Raw genomic sequence first — 27,123 nt, 5'->3', positions numbered from 1 at the left:
GGTCAGGTGCCAGCGAGGTTATCTTAGCTTTTCAACCCTTTACAGGTGAAAGGGTTTTTCCTCTGGCCAGGAGGGATTTAGAAGTGTTTACCCTTCCCTTTATATTTATGACAGGACATCATTGGTGTCACTGGTAGTATGGAAACATAATATCTGATTGTAAACTAGCACAGTAATAAAACATTAACAGAAAAATAGTTATGTGCTTTGTTACAATACAAAATATAAAACTGTTTAAATAACCTGCACCATTTTAAAAGTTCAAACGTTAATAAGAAACCATTCTATAGTCTTTTTTTCTTTTAAATCAGTTCTCAAAATGCAGATCAGTTAAAATATTTTAAATTAAAGCAACTTGGATGATTTAATGAACGTATTGAAATATCAGGTTCAGTCTGAGATACTTATGCTCACACAAAGAGAGATTTGTATGTTACCTTATTCCATAATCAACTAATGAAGCCCCACTTTTAATTTCCATTTACTTAGCAACTCTTTAACATTCTCCTTGTCCTACATTCAATTCTTTTATTTGTTAATTGTTTTCCTACAAAAATAGCATTCAGGGCCACAGGGACAGATCATCTTCAGTAATTAGACCATTAGTATAATAGTGTATGTCCAAATCTGGTATTTTTCCTGTAACTTTATAGGAGGAGTCATGAAGTAAGATTATCTGATAAAACACTGTTACCTTGACACGGCTGTACTATATACCCTTTCTAAAAGGACATAAATGAAACACAGGAAAATGAATACTTTCATTAAAAAAATGGTGACAAGAACAAATCTATATTCCTAGTTTTCTTAATCCCATGCATCTTTAGAACATTAGAATTCCTATGGTTAATTACAACCTTATACGATGTCTCTCTTGTTAGGAATACATAGATCTATTTAGCACAAGCCATTTCAGATGCAGGGTAATCTGGCCATTTACACCCTAGAGGGGGAAATATGAAATTATTTTCCTTACAGCTACACCATCATAAACAGAAACCACCAGAGTTAAAGATGCATTACCATTTCTATTCATTTATAATTTTCCAGAGCTTTCACTTTTGAGGCTAAAATTTTCATGAATTGGGCTCTGCCTCTAGATGACTTAAAAAAAATCAAATTTTGTTCATAAGAGAGAGGAAAGGGGAAGGAGGAAACTACCTTTCACCTTCAGCAGCCCACAGATGTGGTGGTCTGGGATAGAAAGATTGAGTATGGTATAGAAATAGCCTTAATGGAAGAAAGCACCTTTGAATGTTCTGATTAAAATTAGTTTGGTTTTCACTGAACTATGACACTTTGAAAATGGCATGTCACACACATGCACACACTTTGCAGATGAGATTTTTGCAGACAGCTAAGATGACAATACTGTGCATGCAGGCATGGCTCACTTTGCCACACACTGACGAATGTAGTAGGTACGGCCTCCTGTTTCAGGTGTACACAGGCTTGAGACCAGAATGCTTCGCTCCCCTTAAGGTGGCTGTTAAAGGAGATCTGCTACAGTGAATTTTCCGAAGTGCACAGATAAGCGCTCTTCTTTGCCAGATCTGCAGGAAAGAACCTCCGCAAACACACCACTTAGGATCAAAAAAAGTGAACTTAGATGTGCACACATATGAATTAGACTAGATGCAAGGAATCAAGTTAACTGCGAAGGTCATTTAGCTGCAGACATATGTGGCCAATATATGCCAGCAATTTTTCATTATTTCTCTGTGTTTATTTAAACTGAAGTACGTTGTACAAGTATAGTTTACCGTGTCTTTCTCACATATGGTATTCCTAGATTCGTATCTGGCACACATAGTAGAGTTGCCAGGTGTCCAGTTTTCGACGGAAAGCCTGGTCAAAAAAGGACCGTGGTGGATCCAGTCAGCACCACTGACTGGGCTGTTAAAAGTCCAATTGGTGTGGACTGGCAGGCTCCCTAACTGGTTCCGCATGGCTCCCTGGAAGCAGCAACATGTCCCTCGGCTATTAGGCAGCCACGGGGGTTCTGTATACTGCCCCCGCCCCGCCCCAAGCGCCGTCTCCACAGTGCCCACTGGCCAGGAACCATGGCCAATGGGAATTGCAGGGGCGGCGCCTGCAGGCGGAGGCAGTGTGCAGAGCCATCTGGCCACACCTCCGCCTAGGAGTCAAGGAACATGTTGCCACTTGCGGGGAGCCAGCTGAGGTGAGCGCCGCCCAGAGCCCGCACTCCGAAACCCCTCCCACACCCCTACCCCTTGCCCCAGCCCTGAGTCTCCTCCCACACCAAAACTCCCTCCCAGAGTCCGTAATCTTCACCCCCTGCCACGCCCCAACCCCCAGCCCTGAGCTCTCTCCCGCACCTAAATTCCTTCCCGGAGTCCACACCCCGAACCCCTCACCCCCAACCGCACCCCAGGGCCCGCACCCCAACCCTCTGCCCCAGCCTAGTGAAAATGAGCGAGTGAGGATGGGGGAGAGGGGGCGACAGAGGGAGAAGGGATGGAGTGAGCAGGAGGCGAAGCCTCAGAGAAGAGGTGGGACCTCAGGAAAGGGCAGGGAAGGCAGCAGGGCAAGAGCACTCAGTTTTGTGCAGTTAGAAAGCTGACAACCCTAACACATAGTAGTACACACGTGTATCTAAGGCTATAAAAAAATGTGCTTGATAAAGTTATGTTTGTGTAATCAGAACTACCGTAATGCATATACACATAAAGGGGCATGTGAAACAAACTTTTGCATATTCTGAATGAGCATTTAACTTTGCAACCTTAGTGTTTTCACTTTTAAGTTTAAGAATTAAACTTTGAGAAGTGCCCACTTGAGAAAAGAGTCTACCAAAAAATGACACACATATTCCAGTAACTTCATGTCTGAAAAATCCATAAAAGCCATTTGAAGTGGGAAGGGGGGAGGGAAGAGAGACAAAGAGATGCACATAGAAAAGCTATACCAGCTGACAGAAGGAATAAATAAGAGAAGGGGCCAACTCCTCCTCTCTCCCACTTAAGCCAAATACCACCATCCCCATCTCCTTTACCTCTACACTCTTCCATTTTCAGGAGAAAAAACAGAACAACTTACAATAAACAGCAGCACAGGAGAAGACTGCATTTATGCTTCTACGTTTCTTTTTACTTTGCTCTCTGTCCTATTCCTTTCCTGCATTTTCTTCCCTGCATCTGCAAGTTGAAGTCCTCCCTTCTTGTTTTTTCTCTTCTCCATTTGTGTTTTTACTTGTTCTTCCTGAATCCACCTGGATTTTCTCTCATTTTCTATGCCTCTCTTTTTTCCTTTCAGTATGTCTTTTCTCCTCTCACTGCTTACATACCCTATGAAACAGGATCTCTTTTGCACCCGTGCCCTGCCAGAGTCTGGTGTTCTGTTGCAGGAGAGTTGAGAAACAGAGTAGCTGACTCAGGCCAGATAAGTAGCCACCTGCATATAGAAATAGTGTGGCTGAGTTTCCTGTAGGATCACTACTCACAGTGCTACTCAAGTCAGAAACAGTCTATTTTTCCATATCAAGCCAGCTCTAGGTATCCATTAGTTTTGCAGGGAGGAGGCAGTTTTGGATGTCAGCCTGCATTAACTTAACCAAAGGGAACAAAGGAGGATCCTTAGTGGAAACAGGGGAACAAGCTAATAACTTGAATATGTTAATCCTATTTTGCATTAATCTTGTTAGTTTATTTTCAGTACCAGCTGAAGAAAATTCCTTGGTTATTTTCTGAGAGAATTTGAAATTAGCTACTCTCTATTTATTCTCCCTCACAGAGGAATTTCTCAGCCTTCTCCTATACTTAGAAACAGCAAGGCTGAATGTGTGTGTTTCATACACACAGAAACTCGGGAATACTTTATAAACCAAAAGATATATTATACACATACAATGCAGACAGATAATTCATTCTTGGAGTCAGGGCTGTAAATACATACAAGGACAGAAAGCCAAATATTTCAAAGTTAAAGCTACACAAACTCCTGAACATTTGAAAGTACAAAAATGATGAATTACAGTTGTTGCAGTTATCTTAACTCTACCCCAGTGCCCCACCACAATATGAACCATCCTAAAACAAAAACGTCTTTCATACAATTAGCATTTCAAGAAAATCTTAATTCAGTAAGAACCTCTGTACGTTGTGACATTCTTGTGAGTCTAGGCTAAAGTGAAGTCAAAAATTTTCAGCTTTAAAAAATAAATAAAACCCTCTCCAAACAGGCTGGGATCTACAAAGAACAAGCCATAAACTGAAATATAATTCTTTCCTGATAATTATATTCACAGTATTGCAATGAGCAGTCACTGAAAGAATCACTAGTTGAGCATCAGTCCAATAAGATATAAGGCTATCAGGCACTAGTTTAAGAGTATTAAAAATCCTTAAACTTTCATCTTCAGTGAGGGTACCTAACTAGATCAGGGTATCAATCCCTAGCTACATAGGCTTCAGTTCTGGTCTAGAAGGATACTGAAGGAATGTCTAAAGGACTCCATCTTTTTAAAGGTTTTTTGGAAAAAAACATTGCTTTCAAACAGAGTTCCCATGACAAGAATTAGGGTTGGATTAACTGAACATTTAGGATACAGTTAGCTATACAAAAAGGCATATCTCCATATCCCTCCACAATGAGAGTCCCTGTTTGACCATGTGTCTTTTCAGGAATCAAACACGAGACACAAAAATAAAACAATATTTACAGAATGGCAATGCTGTAAGTGACGGTGTGAAGCTAAGCAGCGCAAAACTCAGGAAGGATTTCCTGCCAACGTTCTCTAGTTTTTGATGGCTCAACAAAAAAAACCTAATCACCTTAATCTGGACTGTTGGCAGTTCTAATTCCAGAGTAGGTAAAAAGGATGAAGGTTTTTTTAAAATTAAAAGGACATCTTATATTGTATCTTCAAAAGTTAAAAAGACATACTTATTTCTGACTTATGTATGATAGTAAACTCTTAACTTACACTTACCTCAACTAAGACCAGCATGCTGAAGTTCAAAAATTTACTCCTCAATTCAATGAGGCATCCTCCAGAAAATGCTGGATGGTGTGTATATGTATGACTAATCATATATAGAATAAGACCAGACAAACACACACTATTTTCCAGGGATATTACACGGAATTTACCTTCTGTTGAGCAAACAACATTTTTAAGACCTGAAAATGAAACAGCTTTGCCTTAAAGGGTCTGTTTGCACATAAAATATTGCTAGAGAAAATCTACTTAAGGACCCTTGTCACGGTAGACAGAATTTTGTGCCTGTCTACATGTTCATACTGTTTCACTACAAAAATGTGTGCACATTGCACTGTTTCCATCTAGGCACATATACTGTGCGCATTGCTATGGTATCTAGCCACCATACGCAGCTTGCAATTTCCTTCCTTTGCCTGTCATCTCTGCTCAGAATTTTTTCAGAACTGTGTTCTATCAAGGAGCAGGAAATGCAGAAGTGTAAGAATCAATAACTTGCATTACATATATGATCCACATTTTATTTGGATTTACCACTGTATCATAAGTCAGGTAACCATTTTTCTCATCTTAAATCAGTCAGATTACAACCCTTATTTTAAATTTAACGAAGTTCAGTAATAGCCCCTGATAATAAACAGAATTGCAATAAAAATTTAAAAGGTAGTTTAGTTTGGGGTTTGACAGTCTTGAGGATTCCTTAAGATCATGTTCCTCAAAACTTTTTGACTTCCTACTATAACTAACATGGTGCAGCTTATCATATAATTTCACATTTTTCACTATTTTCAATAGCTATAACTGTATATAAAGTGACTATATGCAAGTCAACAGCTCAGCCTGTATTTGTCCTAAAACTTACAGCTGCAGACATAGGCTTTAGCAGCAAGCAGCTTGTAGCAGAACTTAATTGAAATAACATGGGTTTATTTAATTAATGAGAGATACTAATCAAACATAGCAAAAATTGCACAGAAGAGTTTTAAGGTCATAGCAAAACAGCAGTAACTCTTGCACGTCTCTCTATAAATATTACTCTGTTAAATGTCAAATGTCCAAAGTCTCTCTAGAGGCAAAGGTGTATCTAACTAGACACAATGGCACGAAGAAAATAAGACCATACTAACAGAAACAAAAGGCAGTCTTTTTTTTTTTAAAGTCAATCTACAACAGCAGCAAAAGAACAGGCTAAAATGTCAGATTTCATCTGGATTCTTAAAAATAAAATCTTACTCATCAGTTTGAAGACCAACGTATCTTGGACTGGGAACTAACATGACTCTGACATTTTCCAGTTTTCCTTTCAAAATGTGCATAAACTGGTCAAGGTGACTTGAAGGTGGTTTCGTGGTGTATGTTAAGAAAGCATCATCAAAGTTAATGCACAGTGTTTGTGGCTGATAATGATTCCCAAATGCCAAGCGACCCTAAGTTAAAAGAAAGATGAATTACTTTATTTTGCATTGCTTAGTTTACACTACTTACACAGAGTAATGAACCAGTCTACCATGCCAGTAAAAACTATGAGTGAAATCTTAGCCACAGTGAAGGCAGTGGCAAAACTTCCACTTACTTCAGTGGGCACATCTACAATAAAAGACTCGTGGCATGGCTGCAGCTGACCCAGGTCAGTTGGCTTGGTTGCATGGGGCTGAAAATGGGCAGTGTAGACATTCAGGCTTGGGCTGGAGCCCAGGCTCTGGGATTCTTGCCCTTGTGGGGTTTTGGAACCCTGGCTGCAGCCCAACCCGAACATCTACACTGCCATTTTTATCCCCGTGAGCCTGAGCCCCACAAGCCCTCGTCAAGTGACCCAGGTTTTGGGACTCTGTGCCACAGGTTTTTTATTCCAGTGTAGATATACACAATGGGACCAGGACTTTACCCCATGTGTCCAAACCTGCAGCCCTGACCCAGGTGTCCCCTTGAAGGAGTATGAAGATCCTACATCATTAATGCTGAATTACATTCAAACAGCAGCACTACAAAAAAAAATTGATCATTGTAGAACAATAGGTAATCGAGAATTTCAGATTCTGTGATAATTTACAATGTACTATGACATATCACAAAAGCTGTTGAGCACTATTCTGAATTCACCTGGTACCAGAAAAATCCACTGATTTTAAAAAGATCCTAATACCTATATTAAAAGTGACATGGAAATAAATAATTTCAGTAAATAAGCCACCTAGTTAATTTGTTAGTCTCATATTTAAAAGGAAAAAAAATCACACAAAGATCTGTGGTTGAAAATCCAGAGTAAATGGGCTTTTATAAGGGTAGCAGAATTTGTGCTGAAAAAAAATAAAATAAAATAAAGCCAATTGAAACTACCTTCATGATTCAAATAAAAGCATGTCAGAAATAAAGAATTAAATTATGGTAATAATGAAGTCACAACTGTAAAAGTGAATTTTAAAGTTTCCACAACTTAAAGGCATTTATTTATTTACACACCAAATGGGGAATATGTCACTTACTGTGCTAACATTGACTTTGATTACAGGAATAAGGGATCTCCATGAAGAGGAAGGGTCTTGAGATTCTGTTTTTACTTTAACACTAAAAGACAAAAAATCAAATCTATATTCAAATATATGTAATGGACATAAACAAGAAAAATCAGAACTAAAAGCTTTCATGACTCAATCTTTGTTTTGCTACACAGGGGTCATCACCAGATCTCTCATTAAAAGATGCTATGGTTTAACAATTATGTGCAGTAGTCAATTTTACAAGATATGCAACAATAACCACACATATCTAAAAGGAAGATCAAACCCTGTTTTTAAATATTACAGATAATCTTGAGGACAGTCAAACTTAAGCAAGCAAGGAAGAGAAGTTACTCATTACTTCTAGCACTGCACACATTGTACTAGATATTATGATTTATTGTCTGTCAGATTTTCCGTTAAGGCATAATGACTTCAGCACAGCACTACGTGAAGAAAAGTGACTGACTAGGAAGAGTTAATGGCCTTCTTCAGAGCCTCATGCTATTAATCCCCTGGAAATGCCTTGTACTACAGTAGTTCTAGCTGTTCTAAACTGAAAGAAAAAGCCAACAGATGTGAATATTCTTTTGTTTTTGTCTTAAAGGTTGTTGAAGTTTCAACTGATTTTGTACACTGCCTTTTCTAGAGAATTAGTGTCCTATACATTAGGACATCTCAGCATTCCATTTATCTTATAATTTTAATTTCCCCCTCTACCTTTTAATTATGCAAATCTTAAATGGGAGAATTTTACAATTTAAAAAGTATGTAATGAGAGCTGTAACACCCATGAAAAAGGAAGTTCTCATTTTAAGACATATTTAAATAATTAGTTATCAAAAACACTCCTGTTTATTAGCTTGCAAAAACAAAACTTAAGAACATGAGTGCTGAACAGAAAATATTCAGGCAATTAAGACCTCTTATATGCAGACTGTCTTATACTCAACATAGGGCTCGATTGTGCTACCAGGGTCTAGGCCTGGAGACGATCTTCTATATACTCTACACCAGAGGTGGGCAAACTACGGCCCGCGGGACAGTCCTGCCCGGCCCTTGAGCTCCCCGCCGGGGAAGCTAGCCCCCGGCCCCTCCCCTGGTGTCCCCTCTCCCCCGTAGCCACGCCGCCGCGCAGGCAGCGCTCTGGGCAGCGGGGCTGCGTGCTCCTGCAGGGGAGTGTGGCAGCGTGTCTGGCTCTGACCAGGCAGCACGGCTGCCAGACATGCTGCTCTGAGCGGCATGGTAAGGGGGCTGGGACCGGGGCGAGAGGTCCCAGTGGGCAGTCAGGGAACAGGGATCGGGGGGGCAGTTGGATAGGTGTGGGAGTCCCGGGGGGGCCTGTCAGGGGGCAGTTGGATGCGGCGGAGACGATCAGGGGATGGGTAACGGGGGGCTTGGATAAGCATGGGAGTCCCAGCGGGCCTGTCAGGTGGTGGGGGTGTGGATAGGGGTCGGGGCAGTCCGGGGACAGGGAGCAGAGGGGGTTAGATAGGGGAGGGGGTCCCGGGGGGTTGGATAGGGGTGGGAGGTCCCAGGAGGGGGCTGTCAGGGGACAAGGAGCAGCGGGGGTTGGACAGGGGAGGGGGTTCCGGGGGGTTGGATAGGGGTGGGAGGTCCCAGGAGGGGGCTGTCAGGGGACAAGGAGCAGCGGGGGTTGGATGGGTAGGGGGGTTCTGAGGGGGGGCGGAGGCCAGGCTGTTTGGGGAGGCACAGCCTTCCCTACCCGGCCCTCCATACAGTTTTGCAACCCCAATGTGGCCCTCGGGCCAAAAAGTTTGCCCACCCCGGCTCAACATTCTCCCTCCCAGGCAGAAATGTGACTCAACTGCTTCCAATTACATGGTCTTATTCCTGGAGATCAACAAGATTTGTGGTCTGTCCCGCTGGACTATTCTAAGAGGTAGGGAGCAAATACTTCCTCCCTCGTGTCTCACACAACAGAACAACTGGGCAGAAACCGGGGGGAGGGCATGGGGGAGCACTTTTCCATTTCTGATTGGAAAAAAGACTGTTCCTCTTCCTCCTGGATTGGACTTAATCACTGATCAATTCATGTGTAACCTTCAGGCTTAAATACTGTAATTTCTTGTATCTGTATGAAACCAGACAAAAGTATCAGCTTTAAAAGAGCGATAGTTGGTTCAGAATAGAACAGTCCATTTGTTTAGTAACACAGGCTGGTGAGAGTACACCACCCCAGTGCTCGGTTCTCTTCACTAGCACCCTATGGAATACCAGGTCAAATTCAAGGTTTAGGTTCTTTCAGTACCCAACATGAAACTGGCCCAGTTTACCTGAGGTACCATTTAATCCTGGACAATCTTGATCTCCCATAAGTATGATCCATTGAAACACTGGAATTGTCAGCCTCAAGAATAAAACCCCTTTATGCAGATGAGGGCCAGTGCTGTGCACATTCCCAAACATACATCAAGGCAATCTTTTTTTCTTGCCCAACACCGCCTTGCATTTCCTCTGTTGGCCTCTTCCGAGCAAATAGTGCTGAATTGAAACTCAAAGGTATGGCAAAATTTTGATATAGACAAACATTCACTAAATACTGAAGTGGGGATGTAATATTTTACCTTTCGAGATTGGAGTGTGTTGTCTCTCTTCCATTTTCTTGTGCTTTTTCATCCTCTTTCCTTGATGGAATTATTGTTGGATCCAGACCAAATAATTCCTGAAGTTGTCCATAAAGGGCAGAGCGGTTGTAGACGTGAAATTCAAAGTCATTCACCATGATATACAGTCTAGTTTCTGCTTTTGGATCTATAAAGTAAAAGAGGAAAAGGAAAATACTTCTGATTCTACTCAGCAGTTCCTCTCCATAATTCAAGCAAATTCTTCAAAAGTGCACAAATAGTTTGGAAAATGAACTTTACATTGCAGAAAACAAATATTGAAGTACATATTAAACAGATGTAAAAAGAAAAATCCAGACAACGCACAACAAAAATTTCTTCACAAAATTTGTTGAATATGCAAAAAGGACCCTGATTTAGTTTCTAACAGTGACAGTATTTTGACTTTTGCCAAGCTATTATAGAAAAAAAAATAGAATTTACATTACACAAAGTTGTTTATGTAGGTTACTAAATTAGTCATTACAAAGTAGAAGACATAATATGCCAATTTCCAGTATTAAACATGAACATTTTAATATTAATTCAGTATATTACAATTTCAATGGTGATGCTTCCCCAAATTGAAGAGTCAAGTATGCAATAAGCAAACTAAATAGTACAATATTGCCATTACGAGTGATTTCTTCATTACTAAGCATACTTCAGAGCTTTATTTCTTTACTCAACTTTTTGACTCCTACGTGGGACAGCAATGATCCAAAGTTTATACCACATTCAATGGCTTACAGAAAATAAATTTATCACCTCACTCAAGTTCCTATATGAAAAAAGTCAACAACAAAATCGTTACAACATTGGCTGCGTCAGCAGATGACAAGAATTGAATGTGCATACAGAGACAACTATCTTCTCACTACCCATTTTCACGTATATTGCTGAACGTTGTGATCTGGCACTCTATGGTGAAATTGTCTGAAAGCCTTTGAGGTGATCTATCATGCTCTTATCACATGCTTTCAATATAAAAAATTTATACCAATTTATTTTCATAGGATTTAACTCATAAAAAGCGTTAAGTTGAAGAGATAGCAAATTGATAGGGGTGCACATAAAAAAGCAGGATGTATAGTGACTTGCAGATCACATACCACTTATTTAAAGTGATGCAGAAGGTTGGGGTTTTTATTGTAAACTTGTGCTGTTAATGTGTGTTATCTGTCCCCATTGCCCCCTCCGCAAGCATGTTGCAGGTAGTACATAGCTTTTTCCTCCCTTAAAGTTTCCCACCACGGCCATCCCAGCGGAAGTGTTAGCATAGAAGCCACTGGTGTTTTAACCAGTGTACATCAATCTGCTGACAGTAGCTTCAGGCAACATGTTGGTTAAAATGGCAGCAGGTGACTATATTATCATCTGCATAAGAACTCTGACTGTTGGTATGGTAGGCGACCAGCTTGGCTTAACAGTGAAATCTTCGGTGAGCTTAAACTCAAAAAGGAACCTTACGAGAAGTAGAAATTTGGACAGATGACTAGGGAGGAGTATAAAAATATTGCTAGAGCATGCAGGGGTGTAATCAAGAAGGCCAAGGTACAATTGGTGTTGAAGCTAGCAAGGGACGTGAAGGGTAACAAGAAGGGTTTCTATAGGTATGTTAGCAACAAGAAGGTTGTCAGGGAAAGTGTGGGACCCTTACTGAATGGGGTAGGCAACCTAGTGACACATGATGTGGCAAAAGCTGAAGTACCCAATGCTTTTTTGCCTCGGTCTTAACAGACAAAGTCAGCTCCCACACTCCTGCACTGGGCAGCACAGTATGGGGAGGAGGTGAGTGAAAGAACAGGTTAAGGACTATTTAGAAAGGCTGGACATGCACAAGTCCATGGGTCCGGATCTAATACATCCAAGGGTGCTGAGGGAGTTGGCTGATGTGATTGCAGAGCCATTTGCCATTATCTTTGAAAATTCATGGCGATCGGGAGAGGTCCTGGTCGACTGGAAAAAGGCAAATATAGTACCCATATTTTTAAAAGGGAAGAAAGAGAACCCAAGGAACTACAGACCCATCAGCCTCACTTAAGTCCCCAGAAAAATCATGGAGCAGGTCCTCAAGGAATCCATTTTGAAGCACTTGGAGGAGAGGAAGGTGATCAGGAACAGTCAACATCGATTCACCAAGGGCAAGTCAATCTGACTACCTTCTATGATGAGATAACTGGCTCTGTGGATATAGGGAAAGCGGTGGACGTGATATATCTTGACTTTAGCAAAGCTTTTGATACGGTCTCCCACAGTAATCTTGCCAGCAAGTTAAAAAAGTATGGATTGGATGAATGGACTATAAGGTGGATAGAAAGCTGGCTAGATTGTCGGGCTCAACGGTAGCTATCAACGGGTAGCTAGCTGTCTAGTTGGCAGCCGGTATCAAGTGGAGTGCCCCAGGGGTCGGTCCTGGGGCCGGTTTTGTTCAACATCTTTATTATCTGGATGACGGGATTAATTGCAACCTCAGCAAGTTCACAGATGACACTAAACTGTGGGGAGAGGGACAGATATGCTGGCGGGTAGGGACAGGATACAGAGGGACCTAGACAAATTAGAAGATTGGGCCAAAAGAAATCTGATGAGGTTTAACAAAAACAAGTGCAGAGACCTGCACTTAGGAAGGAAGAATCCCATGCGCCGCTACAGGGTGGGGACCGACTGGCTAAGCAGCAGTTCTGCAGAAAAGGACCTGGGGATTACAGTGGATGAGAAGTTGGATATGAGTCAGCAGTGTGCCCTTTTTGCCAAGAAGGCCAATGGCATACTGGGCTGTATTAGTAAGAGCATTGCCAGCAGAGCGAGGGAAGTGATTATTGCCCTCTATTCAGTACTGGTGAGGCCACACCTGGAGTATTGCGTCCAGTTTTGGTCCCCCCACTACAGAAGGGATATGGACAAATTGGAGAGTCCAGCGGAGGGCAACAAAAATAATTAGGGGGCTGGGGCACATGACTTACGAGGAGAGGCTGAGGGAACTGGGGTTATTTAGCCTGCAGAAGAGAAGAGTGAGGGGGGATTTGACAGCAGCCTTCAACTACCTGAAGTGGGTTCCAAAGAGGATGGAGCTCAGCTGTTCTCAGTGGTGGCAGATGACAGAACAAGAAGCAATGGTCTCAAGTTGCAGTGGGGGAGATCTAGGTTGGATATAGGAAACACTATTTCACTAGGAGGGTGGTGAAGTACTGCAATGGGTTACCTAGGGCGGTGGTGGAATCTCCATCCTTAGAGGTTTTTAAGGCCTGGCTTGACAAAGCCCTGGCTGGGATGATTTAGTTGGTGTTGGTCCTGCTTTGGGCAGGGGAGTGGACTAAGTGACCTTCTGAGATCTCTTCCAACCCTAATATTCTATGATTCTATAATAAAAAAGGTATAACTCTTTAGAACTCTAATTTCTAACAAACAGAACAAAGGAAAAAGATTGAGCGAAACAATGAAGCTGGAAGCAAGAGTAACGGATAAGACAACATTTGAACCCAGTTTTGGAATTTATCTTTAAATTATAGGGAAAAAACATTCTAATGGATGAGCAGAAAGATAATACTTGAAAATTTAAGTTTAGCTGAAAACCCTGAAATATTGGAAATGTACAGATTTTAAATCCTTTCCAGGTAATACTTTATATCTGTATACTCTTTCACCCAAAGAACTCAAAGCATTTTACAAATGCTAACTGAACATACCACCACTATGAAAAAAGGAAGTATATCAGACTATAAGAAAAGCACACAGAGTATGTGACTTGCCCAAGGTCACACAGCAAGTCAGTGGCAGACCCAGGAACAAAACCTGACTTCCAGATCATTATCCAGTTGTTAGACCACCACAATGATCTGTTAGCATGTGAAATGCAACTGGTATAAAACCTCTTTTTTAAACAGATATGATGCTAGAATTTTACCCAATTATACACAGGATTAGTTCTTGATTACAGAAAACAGATTTACTTTAAGCAATTACTTAATATGCCTAAGCACTGGCACATGTTAGTCAAAGTAGCCACTTTTGTAAACAAGTTTAATAAGAATTACCGAGACACTCTTAATTATACCTCATGCCACTAAAGCTGCTAACTTGTACTCTAATCAACCAGGTTGGGTGCTGGCCGTTTTTGAGGGTTTTTTCTTTTTGTTTTGTTTAAGAATTTGTAACTTTACCATACAAAAACAAAACAAATATGACATGTGATAGGCAAGATCTCTATACAAAACTTTCAGAGAGCATTTCACTGCTAGGTTACAATCCAAGGGTGAATACAGGCAAGAATAACCAAAAGCAATTACTAATCTCATGGTTTCTCAGGTACAAAGGTAAGAAAATGTCATGGTCTCACGATAACTCCTATTGCACACACAAAAAAGCTTAAATGGCAACCCTGCAAAGACTGCATCAGCCATGAAGACTGAACTGTGTTCTGCCTTCTGAAAGTGGTCTTTCCATGTAAGCTTTCACATACAGTGGACACAAAGTGTGAGAAAGCTAGCAGTTTCACTACCATTTTGCACCTCTTCTGTGGATAAACAGACCTCTAGATAAACTTCAACCTCTAGAACTGGCTAACAGTCACACTTTATGAAGTACAGTTCTATAGTGCACACTATTCTATTTCTCCATCTTTATATAATAAAAACAAACTGAACCATTAAGTATGCACATGCCTAAACCTCATTACCATTTGCTGTAACTTTCTTTCTTCATCCATCCCCCCTTTCCTTGTCACCCTCATTCAAGTCTAAACTATGGATTGTAAACTTCTTGTGACAGGAATCTTAACTTTCTAATCTTCTGTAAAACATCTAACGATTTTGGATATTAAATTAAATTAAGCACTAAATTCATGTACTAAATTGCAAATGATCAAACTCACAAATATCTGGACATTTGGGCACACTTAAAATCTGTAGAATATTAGTCTGTAATATGGAATTGACTCTGATAGTTAAAAACAACAGGAATATTTAATTATATAATTCCATATAGAACATTTGAGTGGCATGCCTTGACTTACTTCTGCTACAGATAGCTTGACCTAATTATGTAACAGCATGATCTAATTACATAAAAAACCCACATAATTTCCCCATAATTACCTAGTTGCGCAAAAAAAAAAAAAAAAAGTGTCCCCATTACATATTTACTCAAGAGACCTGAGCTGCTCTGAAATACCACTTAGTCTATTTGTCTAAATTATGGACTGAGAGAAACTGATGCAATTCAAATCTCTGTGTTAAATAGCTTTTGTTCCCTAACCATTACTTCCATCCACAAGAGTTACATATTTACCTACAAATAAAAGCCAACATTCCATCCTTTATCCCTCCTGCTGAGTTTTCTCCCACCCCTCCATAACTTGAGTTAGTTTCCCAGGCTTTTTCAATGTAAGTCACATTATTTTAAGAAGTACAGAGTTATTGTACCAACTTGGTTTTACACAAATAAGTAAGGAAAAGTGTGCTTCACAGGAAGTTAATTAATTAGCAGCAGCAAATCACAGAGGTTCAGATGAATTTATGCACAAAAATATTGGAGTAGACAATAGCTCATCTGGGAGATCTTCATTATCAAGAATATACAAAAGTTAATTTTATAGCTAATACATTCCTTGAGGCAGCCATTAGACTTCATTAATTGAATGAGTTGAATTATAATTCCTTTATTAAAAAAAGAGAGGGGCTTAAAATAGGTAATTATTTTTACAGGCTTTTAGTTTTTTTTGGTTTTGTTTTTTTCAAGCGTGAAGGAAGAGGTTTTGTCCTCTTTTTCACACATCAGAACTCTGCTCCAAAATATTTTTTAGAGAACACAAGCAACTAAGAAATATGAAACATTTTGGTTATCATATTCTTAAAGAGGAATAAACACTACACCATACTCTTCAGTAATGTTATCAATTTTAATTGAAAGTAAGATGAATAAAAAAGGTTCTGGCTTCCTCAGGGCTTAATCAAAAAAATGATTTCTTTATATAACTGATTATTACTATTAACAGTCATATCACCACACTTGTTCAGGTGATACAATATTAACAGTTCCTCGAAGTTTAGCAATTCATCAGAGATATTCCTCATCATGTTTAAAATGAAGAATGATCATTAATAATTGTTTAAAATCTATTCCCAACTATCACTACCTTTTCTGTAATTGAAAAAGTCAGCAAGTGACCTAACTGAAGGGGAGTTGGGCGGGGGGGGGGGGGGGGGGAAGAGAGAGGGTGTGTTTAAGAAATCCTAGGCTCAGAACACAAAGGAGTGCTTTAGTTTTCTGGGATCAGATGCTACTAGACCTTCTTCATAGTGGCAGACTCACTTTACTACCTCCAATATGAGTGGGAATTGTATTGGTTTCTGGTAACCCAGAGCAGTTAGGATCATGAAACATTTATAACTCTTGACTACATTCAGGAGGTAGGGGTAGGTGATAAAAAAAAAAAGTGTTCCCCCCCCAAAAAAGAAAGAGGTATCCCTTCTCATCATGGTCTAAGATTGTTTCTTAATCAGAAAGATGGTAATTATGTTAAGAGACACAAACAAAGATTTTAGGTGTGTCCCACATAAGATATATTGCTCTACCTTCTCATTCTGTAACCACTATTGTAGGTAACAGCAGGACCCATACACTCACACCCCAACCCATTCACACACTGGACTGGATCCTGGGTCAGAGTGCGCACAAAAATGCAATAACTACTCCCGAGTGGCGATACAAACACAAAGTAATCATCCATCACAGCACTCAAGGTATCATTAAAAGCCACTTGGCTTCTCAGATAATTCGCTTGACATGGGTTTGATCTACCTAGTACAATACACACTGATATCACGGCAAATGGATTGTACTATGCAGGTCATACCAAAAGGGTTTTAACAAACCACAATCCTGAACATATGTCTACAATAAAATCTCAAAATGAGAAATATCTAATAGTTGTACACTTGTTAATGGCAAGTCTTTCCTTTTGCAAGTAACAGATTGAAAGAATTAATGTTCCCTCCAAGAAGTAGTGATAGGAGAAAGTTTATTGGGCGGAGGGGGAAGAGAAGCATTCTGAAGTTTTAGTGGATTATGTTACTAATATTTTACTTCTATTAAAGCATATTGTATATAGCACTTTATAAAACACAGACACTGACCCTACTCCAACGTTTACTTTAGTCCCTGATGGCTTACTAAACCCTTTAGATATGCATTTTGGTAAATTATGTAATAATTTCAGTAAACTCAAAAAAAGTTATCAGACTTGTTTTCTTTATTGCTTTAGCTTTACATAATGCTTCCATGCTCCATTCCATTAGGTTTTTCCATGCTGGTATATATTCTATGGAAAGTGAAAATTAGAGTAAGTTCTAAAGAAAATGTTCATTAGCACCTGTCGTAGTTTTATCAGAGCACTTGATGGTTAAGATTATTTAAGTAAAAGATGTAATTATTCCCTAAACCCTTGACCTCAACAGCCCATTTTAGTGGTTTGCCAGTACAACTCTAATAAAAGATATGCAGTGCTCACATCACTCCTTTCATTAACCATTTCCTCTTCCCCCAGCCCACATCTTGTATTTCATATACATATTATTCAGCAAACCATACCACTGACTTACTGTTGTACCCATAAATCCAACCCACTCTACATTCCAGTTTGTACCTCCCACCAACAGTGGCAGAGTGTCTCACTGATTTTTCCATCCCTTCGAGTGTTTGGTTTCCAATTTAAATATATCAGTATTCTTGTAAAGTTCACTTTCCCACCCCAAAACACACACACACAGAGTTTGGTACTGCGGTACCAAAACAAAATTGCAGCCTTATCTCTGTTTTATGAGAGTTTGTCTGGAAATCTCCTCTTCATAAAAAACACAAGCTTTAATATTCATGACAGGCATGCAGTGGCATGGAACAGGATACCTTGCAGAGCTCATGCATAGTGCTGAGAGCCAGGGAGAAAGAAACCCTCTATTGAGTATTGCATGGCTGACAACTCCTTAGCCAAGCTGTATAAATCTACTCCTTTATTCCCCCAGCCTGCCCCTGCTGCTACAGGCTCTTCCACCTTTGCTTCCCTATGTAGCTTCTGAAGTCCAGTCTTGTGATAGACCTTAGTAGATGAGCAGAAACCATGGGCTTAATGCAGACTCTAAGGTATGCAGCTTATCAAAGAGAAGGTTGAGAAGTGACTTGTGTCTAGGTCAGGGGTGGGAAAACTACGACCCGTGGGCCACGTCCAGCCCTTCAGACCTTTTATCCAGCCCTCAAGCTCCCACCGGGGAGTGGGGTTGGGGGCTTTCCACCCCAGAGCCTGCACCCCAGCCTGAGCCCTTAACCCCCTGCACCCCAGCCCCAGCCCTGACCCCCTCCCTCCCTCCAAACCCCTCCATCCTAGCCTGGTACACCATCCTGCACCCCAAACCCCTCATCCCCAGCCCCACCCCAGAACCCACACCCCCAGCCAGAACCCTCATACCCCTCCGCACCCCAACTCCCTGCCTCAGCCGAGACCCACCTCCCACTCTCTGAACCCCACAGTCCCAGCCCGGAGCCCCCTCCCACACCCTGAACTCCTAATTTCTGGCCCCACCCCAGAGCCTGCACCCTCAGCAGGAGCCCTCACCCCCTCCCACACCCCAACCCCCAATTTTGTGAGAATTCATGGGCTGCCATACAATTTTTATACCCAGATGTGGCCCTCGGGCCAAAAAGTTTGCCCACCCCTGATCTAGGTACTTCTTCGCATATGCGTAATGTGCCTCAGGTGGCACGTGACAAGGATTTATCTCCGAATTTAGTCTGCTGGTTGGATCATTAGCTTCTCTGGCTCGGGCCGGGTACTGATGGTGACTGACGTGAATACTGATCTATGCCCCCTGTCTAGGTATTTAAACATGGAAAAGCTGTCTGTGGGGGAGAGAGGGACTTTTCAGTCTTGCTGACAAAAGACATAAGATCCAATGGCTGGAAGTTGAAGTTAAACAAATTCAACTTTGAAAGAAGATGCAATTTCCAACCAGAGAGGGTAAACAAACATTGGAACAGCTTAAGAGGGAAGGTGCTGGACTCACCATCACTTGGAATCTTTAAGATTTGATTAGATATCTTTCTAAAAGACACACTTTAATCTAGCTTCTGAGAGAAATTCTACAGCCTGTACACATGGGTGGGGGGCAGGGGGGTCAGCCTGGATGGTCATGGTGGTCCCTTCTGGCCTTGAAATCTGTGAATCCTCTTGCTCATCCTCTTCCTTTGCGGGTCATGGGGAGAGCAGGATTATCTGTTTTACCCTCAATATGCTCATAAAACTTGCAGCTCTGTATTAAGACAATGACTATAACCAAATCTCATGCTTCAGAGCTTCAGCCAGTTGCCTGCAGAAGTCAGGAAGGAATTTTTTCCCCCAGTGCCCAATTGGCATAACATATTCATGGGGTGAGAGTGGGAGGGATGTTTCATCTTCCTCTGAAGCATCAGAAATTGGCTGCAGCCGAAGATGGGATACCAGATGGAATGGACCATTCCTTTAAGTAGCTACAAAAATCCTTTCTTAGATGCCTGGCTGGCGTACTTGCTCACGTACTTAATCACCAGATTTGGGATTGATAAAGAATTTTCTCCCAGGTCAGATTGGCAGACACTTGGGAAAGCAGGGGGGGGGGGGGGGATGCTCTCCTTGCACAGCGTTGAGGGGCAGGAGATAGGTGAGATATACCCAGATAAACCTGATGGTGCACAACTGTTTAATTAGACAAAAGCATTTCAGGCCTTGGGATACTAAAGTCGTTGGGCTCAATGTAGAGATCAGGGTGAAACTTAATGGCCCATGATATTACAGGTCAGACTAGAAGGTCCCTTCCAACCTCAAGCTCTATGAAAGGTACATAGCAGCCTCTGTTGATTTTAGCAAAAAGTAAAGGAGTACTTGTGGCACCTTAGAGTAACAAATTTATTTGAGCATAAGCTTTCGTGAGCTACAGCTCACTTCATCGGATGCATTCAGTGGAAAATACAATGGGGAGATTTATATACATAGAGAACATGAAACAATGGGTGTTACCATACACACTGTAACGAATAGCTCACCTTACCTCATCACAGTGTGTATGGTAACACCCATTGTTTCATGTTCTCTATGTATATAAATCTCCACACTGTGTTTTCCACTGAATGCATCCGATGAAGTGAGCTGTAGCTCACGAAAGCTTATGCTCAAATAAATTTGTTACTCTAAGGTGCCACAAGTACTCCTTTTCTTTTTGCGAATACAGACTAACACAGCTGCTACTCTGAAACCTGTTGATTTTAGGAGTCAGCAAGGAGGCTAATGTGGATCTGGGAGCAGGAATGAATGTATAAAACCTGGGGTCACAGGGGAATAGAATACTGTTGACTTGAAGTTTATTGAGAAGGCAGAAGAGCCATAAAACCTCCTCAACATAACGGGAAGTCTAAGGAGTTTATGAGCTTCACAGATATCTACATTATGATGGAAGGAAAGCCCTAGGGAACTTAAGAGCTCCAATGGAGCTCCATTAAGAGATTGGCCTTCCCTGATTACATTTAAATCCTTACAAATGCAGGGAATTTTTTTCCAGAAGGAACACAGAGATTTAGAATTTCTGTTCTTTTCTAAATAAAGATATATAAACTCCTGGTCGTTCACTTTTCATTTTTAGAAGCGTTGTAGTACATAGACATTTTCCTTCAGGAGCACTTAAGCTCTATTTCTTTTTCACTTTATTGCAGATGTGAACAAACCGATGCAGCAATCATGCCTGGCTCCATCAGGTATCCAGACCGCTCTGGGTGATAAGCTGCCACCAGAACAAATTACACGAGAACAAAAATAAAAAGATTTTAAAATGTAATGCGCTATTGGCCTTCTGCAATTTAGTCAGGTAGTCAGCATATTTTAAAGGTGGAATATGCCAAACTGGTGAAGGAGTTTGTTTTTTAAGAAGAAAAAAAAAAAGAGCAGCTCTGCTAAAGCAACCGTGAATTTAAAAAAAAAAAGAAAAAAAGGCAGCAGCATAGTTTTCTTTCTAAAGAGGAAATCAAATTACTTAATGAATACTATTTCCTTCAGGTTATTTTGATATTACATCAACAATCTTCTTTCAAAAATGCCAGAAAAAGAGCCACTGTTCGTAACGTTTGCTATTTGCTGTACAAGTGTTCAAAAACAGTGGTGCACAATTCAGCCAAAGAAGTTCCAAGAAACATTCTAAGTTTTGTAGTACTCTCCAGTTGCATTTGTTGAACATGACCTGAGCCAGTGAGGAAACATGATTAAAATGCTAGATATGGGAATATCAAAAGCAGGGCAATCTGAACTCCTATGTGGAAACCCTGCAGCCAATAAGTAAATTTGTAAACTGAACAGGTTACAAGTATTTCACCTTTTAAAATTATGTACTATTGTCTCCACTTAATTGAATAATTATGAGAAGTCATCAGCCTTTACAGTAAGGAGAACTTGATTTTAATACTATTCATTATAAACTTACAAGACTTGCTAACATCTCCAAAGAAAGTTCAACAACTTTCTCCCCCTTCTGTTTTTTACAGCCAGTTATTACTTGGAAGAGCCAGATGAACACCCCTACAATGGAAGTTCCCTGTTTATCCACAGAACTGGTACTACAAAGGCAACAGCAGTGTTAGCTTCCTTATCACCACCTGTTTGTCTCACCTTGACCTAAAGACAACCCCTCTCTATGGTAAATTTAAATACTTCCAAAAGAAAGCCAGTGACTAACAAACAATGCCAAGAGATCATATTTCTAAAGCTCAATTCAAACTTTGAAACATTATGATGAAACTTACCATGTTGTTTCTGCTTTGGATTGTACATTTTCCACCAGCGAAATATAATAAATCCATCTTGGATTCTAAATTGGATAAATTACATAAATAGGAATTTAAGAACACAGATTATAGATCTTTTATGTACAGCAGCTTGAAAAACTGCCTTAAGCATTGTAGAAAGATTCCCTTCTTAAAACTGTATGAACAGCATTACAATAATAGATTCAAATAACTAATGCCCAATCTTTATGTTATGCAGATGCACAAGTGTAACAAAAAAACCCTCACTTTCAGAATCCCTTATTTGTTTCCTTCTTAATGCTTTGGACCTCTGCTGAAAGAATTACCAAAACATCCCCTGCTCTACATTTCATGTAATTATTAAAATTTATGAAAAAAATTAAGTGTAAGTTGCTTGGATAAAATAGATCTTTCAAATATTTTAATAGAACTTGGACTTTAAAAGTTTTACTTTTTACTGTTTTATAAAAAACTTAAGAGTGCAATGAAGTAAGAGACATTAGGGAATAGAATTTTCTGTTATATTCTGAAAAGCACTCTCTTAATACAGTCAGTAATTTTTATTAGATTTATATGAGATACTGGAACTTTTCAACTTACAATGCAACAACAGTGGAGAAGGGGTCAATGGGGTTATAAGAGGGAACCAATTTGGCCCCATACCTACCAACGAGAATCAGTTTCATGTTAAAGATCTGCTATTTCTTAATGTAGTCTTACCAACAGGGAATAAAAATATATTTTAAAGAACCAGAACAGTAATTCTTTTACAAACAAGTACCTGATAGACATGTCTTCTGTAATGTAATAGATTTCACGAACCATGACTTTTCCGGACAGGACAGAGAATGAAAAGGAACCTATTTTAAAAGAAAGACTTCATGTAAGGCTTTTGTCTGTTTAATTTCTTTTCCCGAAAGGGAACAACTGATTCTTGAAAAAGGTTTACTTGTGATTCTGGGTGCCTTGGTTTTTGCCCTTATAGACGACTTTCAGAGAGAGTAGAGGACTCAGAACTTTCTGAAATATCAAGCATCTTTAGGATGTCTCAAGTTGGGCAACTAAAAATCACTAGTCACTTTTAAAAATGTAGGCCTATATCATTAAGTTTGAGGAAAGTGATGGAATGACTATTTTGAACATGTAAGATATGTATCAATATCACTAGTTACTACAGATTGTACAGTTAAGTTAAATAATTGGAAGACAAGACAAAGTTAAGATTCACCATAAAATACACACAAGTTTCTGGTGGTAGTAAACCTAGCAGCCTTCAGGCCTAGGCCTTCAAGTCTAGCAGTCTCATCTGAAGATTTCAACATTTGGGGGGACAGAGGAGTTAACAAGAAAGCAGACATCAGCATGGCTCAATTTCCTTTGCAACAAAGCAGGGTGGTGATGGGCCATATATTCTCCCCAATCCTTTTTAACCTTGCTTAGAAACAAGAAGTTAAGCAAAGTAGGCATAAAAAACCTTATTTGTGTTAAAATGACATCAACAAACCAATCACAGCTAGTCCAGAAATGGGACTAGTGGGATCCAATATCCATGATGATTGCGAAAGTTAAAAAGAACACCACATATTTTGGATAGCTATCGCCAGTTGCTTTCCCTTAATACAAATTTCATTGCAGAGTTTGTTTGTTTGTTTTTAAAAATACAACATATATATCAAATACTTCATTTAACAAGTGCTGAAGTCACTACAGGTCATAATAAGTGTTGGATTTGAACATGATTTGGAATTTTTGGATCTCAGATTCCTTAAATCATCAGTACATTAATACAATTTTTCTAGCTTCTATTTTCATTGTATATACGATCAGTAGCTATAGAACAAGTCCAAGATTAAAAAGACAAGTTATTCGGAGTAGCACAGAGAGGGAGGCCTGGGAGATTGAAGTGGAGATAGAAAATTGAAAGGACAATCAGAGTCAGATTGTGGGATAAAACCTTACATGACTCAGCATCGTATATATTTTTGTAATGTGGGCGAGCACCCAAGTGATTTGTACTGACCTGGTTTATTCCATAAAAATGTTTTTAAATTTAAAAAATAAAGGAGAGTTAATGGGTTTTGACAAAGTTCCTTACCAGTATAAATTCTAAATATTACTGTCCCAATAAGAATTAATAGGATTAGCTAGTCCGCCAGTTTATTAATACAATGCACCACCACACACAAAATAAGAGCTTGAGATTCAAGTCCACTCCTTTGCTCTGGATTTGCAGTAGCTAGCTGCACTGCAGAGATAGTGCACTCAGCCCCAAGGGTGGGAGAAGGAAAAAAAAAATCCTCATATCAGTCAGCAACAATTTATCTGGTTGATTCACAAGGAGCACTGATGGGCTCCAGACTGAGCCCAAGCCAGTTTTCTTCAGTTGGAAGAATGGGCATTATGATGTGTAGCTTTGGAAAGAGAGGGGAAGATAACAGTGAAAGTTAACGTGATTTCTTTAACAAATGAAAATATGGCACCTTTGGGTTTTATAATTTTTGTAATCAACCTGAACTGACCATAAATCATGAGGAATTTCAAAACAGGAATTTACTGGGATTAGTTTTATCATCTACATTAAGAAACATCCTGAGTTATACATCAAATACTTTTTTGTTGAAAAAACGTGTTTGTTGAAATCAACTATTCTGGTTATTTTGAAAACTACTTTAGTAAACAGAAACACTTAAGATGCACCCTGTAGTTTTTAATAAGTCATGTTAGGATGAACTACAAAATATCATCAAAAATAATGATTAGATTCACATGTAGCCATATTACAGTAACCACAACTTACCAATATGGATGTAGCCATGTTTATATAATCTGTTCAGAACCAATGTTAAAATAAGTCCAACATTTCGGGAATTATAATAAGTGAGGTAGATAATCCATCCACAAGACAAGATTGTAGCTGTTGAAAAGATTAACATATTCGTTTTAGTTCATATTAAAGTTACACTTGTGTGACCCGATAAAAGTATTGTGTGCCAAAATACAAAGCCCAGCAACAATGCCCCTCTCCTCTCTATTTTCCCCTCCCAATTAAAAAAACCCATACAAAAACATGTTTGTGATTCACATGCGCTTTTAACACTGCGGGAGGGAAGATATAGATTCTCCATTGCCCTTCTCTCTTCACTCCCACTATCATACAATATTTGGCCAACAGTAGAAAAGTATCACCCACTAATTAGCTACCATTTCCCACAACCCAAACAAAACATCATAGATTTGATGGTCTCCTCTAACTGTGTGTGGCCATATCCACAACTAAATGGAAACTGAAATGAGAAAACAAGTCCTAGCCAAGCTACAATCACCCCTGATTCAGCACATCATCTCGTATGATTTCCAGCCTTTACATCTTAGTCCAGCAATTTGTCACACAGTAGTACTTTGTGCTAATACAAGAATCAGTGGACTGGCCGATACCTCTCAGTTTTATTAGTTTGAAATTGGAATTTGATGGAAAAAATCATGGGAATTTCAATCCAATTAGAAATATGCCAATCAAAATAAATTTAGGTCTTCTAGTCCCAGAAGTAGTTTTTACATTAGTTGATTAAAATCAAGTAACCTATTTCTAGTCAAAATAGTTCACAAAGTTTCCAGAAAGAAAACTGGATGAGAGAAACTAAAAGATTTCTAGTTCACAGAAAACTAAGAAATTTTTAGTTTGAACTGCAGTGTCCAAATGGGGGAGTTACGGCACAGCACTTTGGTGTGTACTGCTATTCACGTCCCTGTAGTCCAAACTGTGGGGCAGTGTAGATGAGCCCTAAGTGACTTACTCAATGTCAGAGTTTTAGTAGCAGAAACTAGTACTAGTACAGAATCCAGGACCCCTAACTTCCTGCTCTTACCATTAATTTAAACAACGTACCCATTGTTGCCCTTCTTCACTACCTGTTTAAATAGCTTATACAGGAAGAGGGGAAGAGAAGAAGAAGATAGGCTGTGGTCTTTGGGTTCCATGTATCAATAATATAGAGAGAATCATTAAGCAGCAGCCAGAGAACAGGATTTCACATCTGATGACAATTCCAAATAATCTTTATATTTTGAGTAATCTCAGTGTACCTCCCCACATAAAAATGATGGTTACAAATCTATACAGCATATTTAAAAGTGAGCAATAAAAAAAAAATAGGTCCACAAATGAAATTAAGGATCAGTGCTGCAGCGCCTAAATTTAAGCCCCCTGTGGAATCCACAGCCCCGAATTAAGTGCCTACACAAGGCATGGGGAGAGTTAGGCCTCTAAGAATCGGATCCATAAATGCCAGCAAACTGAGCAGGGAGCTCCCTAATCTAGCCAATAGGAATGCCAAAGGAGAGAGGCACCGATCTCCCCATGGGATTCAAGCCATGAACCCTCTCCTGGAGTTAGGCTCCTAAGCCCTTTCTCGCCACCTCCTTAGACACTTAGGCCCAGTGATTAGCACCCTCACCAAGTACATAGGAGACCTAGATTCAAATCCCCCTCCCTTTCTTATTTGGAGTAGGATTTAAACCCAGGTCTTCTCCCTCTCAGGATAGTGTCCTAACTGCTAGATTCTGGAATGAGTCTTTCTGAATCTCTCCTGTAGAAGCCATTCCATTTTGTATAAATAATTAAATATTCATTGGGCCACAGAAAGAGGGAAAGTGACTCTATAGCCCAATGTTTAGGGCACTCACCTGAGATGCGGGAGAACCTAAGTTCAGTTCCTGTTCCAATTAGTGTCATTTATTTATATATAGCCCAGTGGTTAGGGCCCTTTCCTGAGAGGGGAGAAGACATGGGTTGAAATCCCTGCTCCAAATCAGGCAGAAAAGGCATTTGAACCCTGTCTCCTACAATATAGTAAAGTGCTCTCATCACTGGCCTAAAGATTATAAAGGGGAGCACCAGTACCTACTGCTCCTCCATTTTTTTCTAGAAAGAGCTCAAACACTTTAGTCCAGGAAGATATTCACAGCTGTAAATCGCAAGCAGAGATAGGTGCCTACATCGGGACCAGAGAGGCGCCTATCTCCCTTTGAAGGGTTAGGATTAGGCTACACCCCTTCTCCTCCAATCTGGTAGGCATTCTCAGAGGTAACCAGACTGGGTTCTGCAGGTGAGATGGGTGGGGTAATGCTTTGTCTGAAGATCCAACTGGAGGTACAGGGGGAGGGAGAGGGAGGCATGAGATAGGCACGGAGTATCAGGACTGAGGTGGCAATGTGCACGCTC

At 40.1% G+C, this 27,123-nt stretch overlaps 1 protein-coding gene across 1 annotated transcript in view; it reads right to left on the bottom strand.

Moving 5' to 3' along the window:
• The window catches only part of BLTP1 (bridge-like lipid transfer protein family member 1), a 228,614-nt gene that overhangs the window by 171,179 nt on the left and 30,312 nt on the right, over window positions 1-27,123 (bottom strand). The window contains exons 3-8 of the mRNA XM_074950819.1: window positions 24,700-24,816; window positions 22,684-22,762; window positions 21,900-21,964; window positions 10,047-10,233; window positions 7,444-7,525; window positions 6,194-6,387 (exon numbers count right to left, since the gene is read on the bottom strand). Of these exons, the coding sequence (XP_074806920.1) occupies window positions 6,194-6,387; window positions 7,444-7,525; window positions 10,047-10,233; window positions 21,900-21,964; window positions 22,684-22,762; window positions 24,700-24,816 (724 nt within the window). The remainder of the gene's footprint in view (window positions 1-6,193; window positions 6,388-7,443; window positions 7,526-10,046; window positions 10,234-21,899; window positions 21,965-22,683; window positions 22,763-24,699; window positions 24,817-27,123) is intronic.

This window comes from Natator depressus, chromosome 4 (genome assembly GCF_965152275.1).
Source record: "Natator depressus isolate rNatDep1 chromosome 4, rNatDep2.hap1, whole genome shotgun sequence".
NCBI lineage: Eukaryota > Metazoa > Chordata > Testudines > Cheloniidae > Natator > Natator depressus.
Note: the sequence above shows the minus strand (reverse complement) of the source record. Positions and strands in the feature narration are given on the sequence as shown.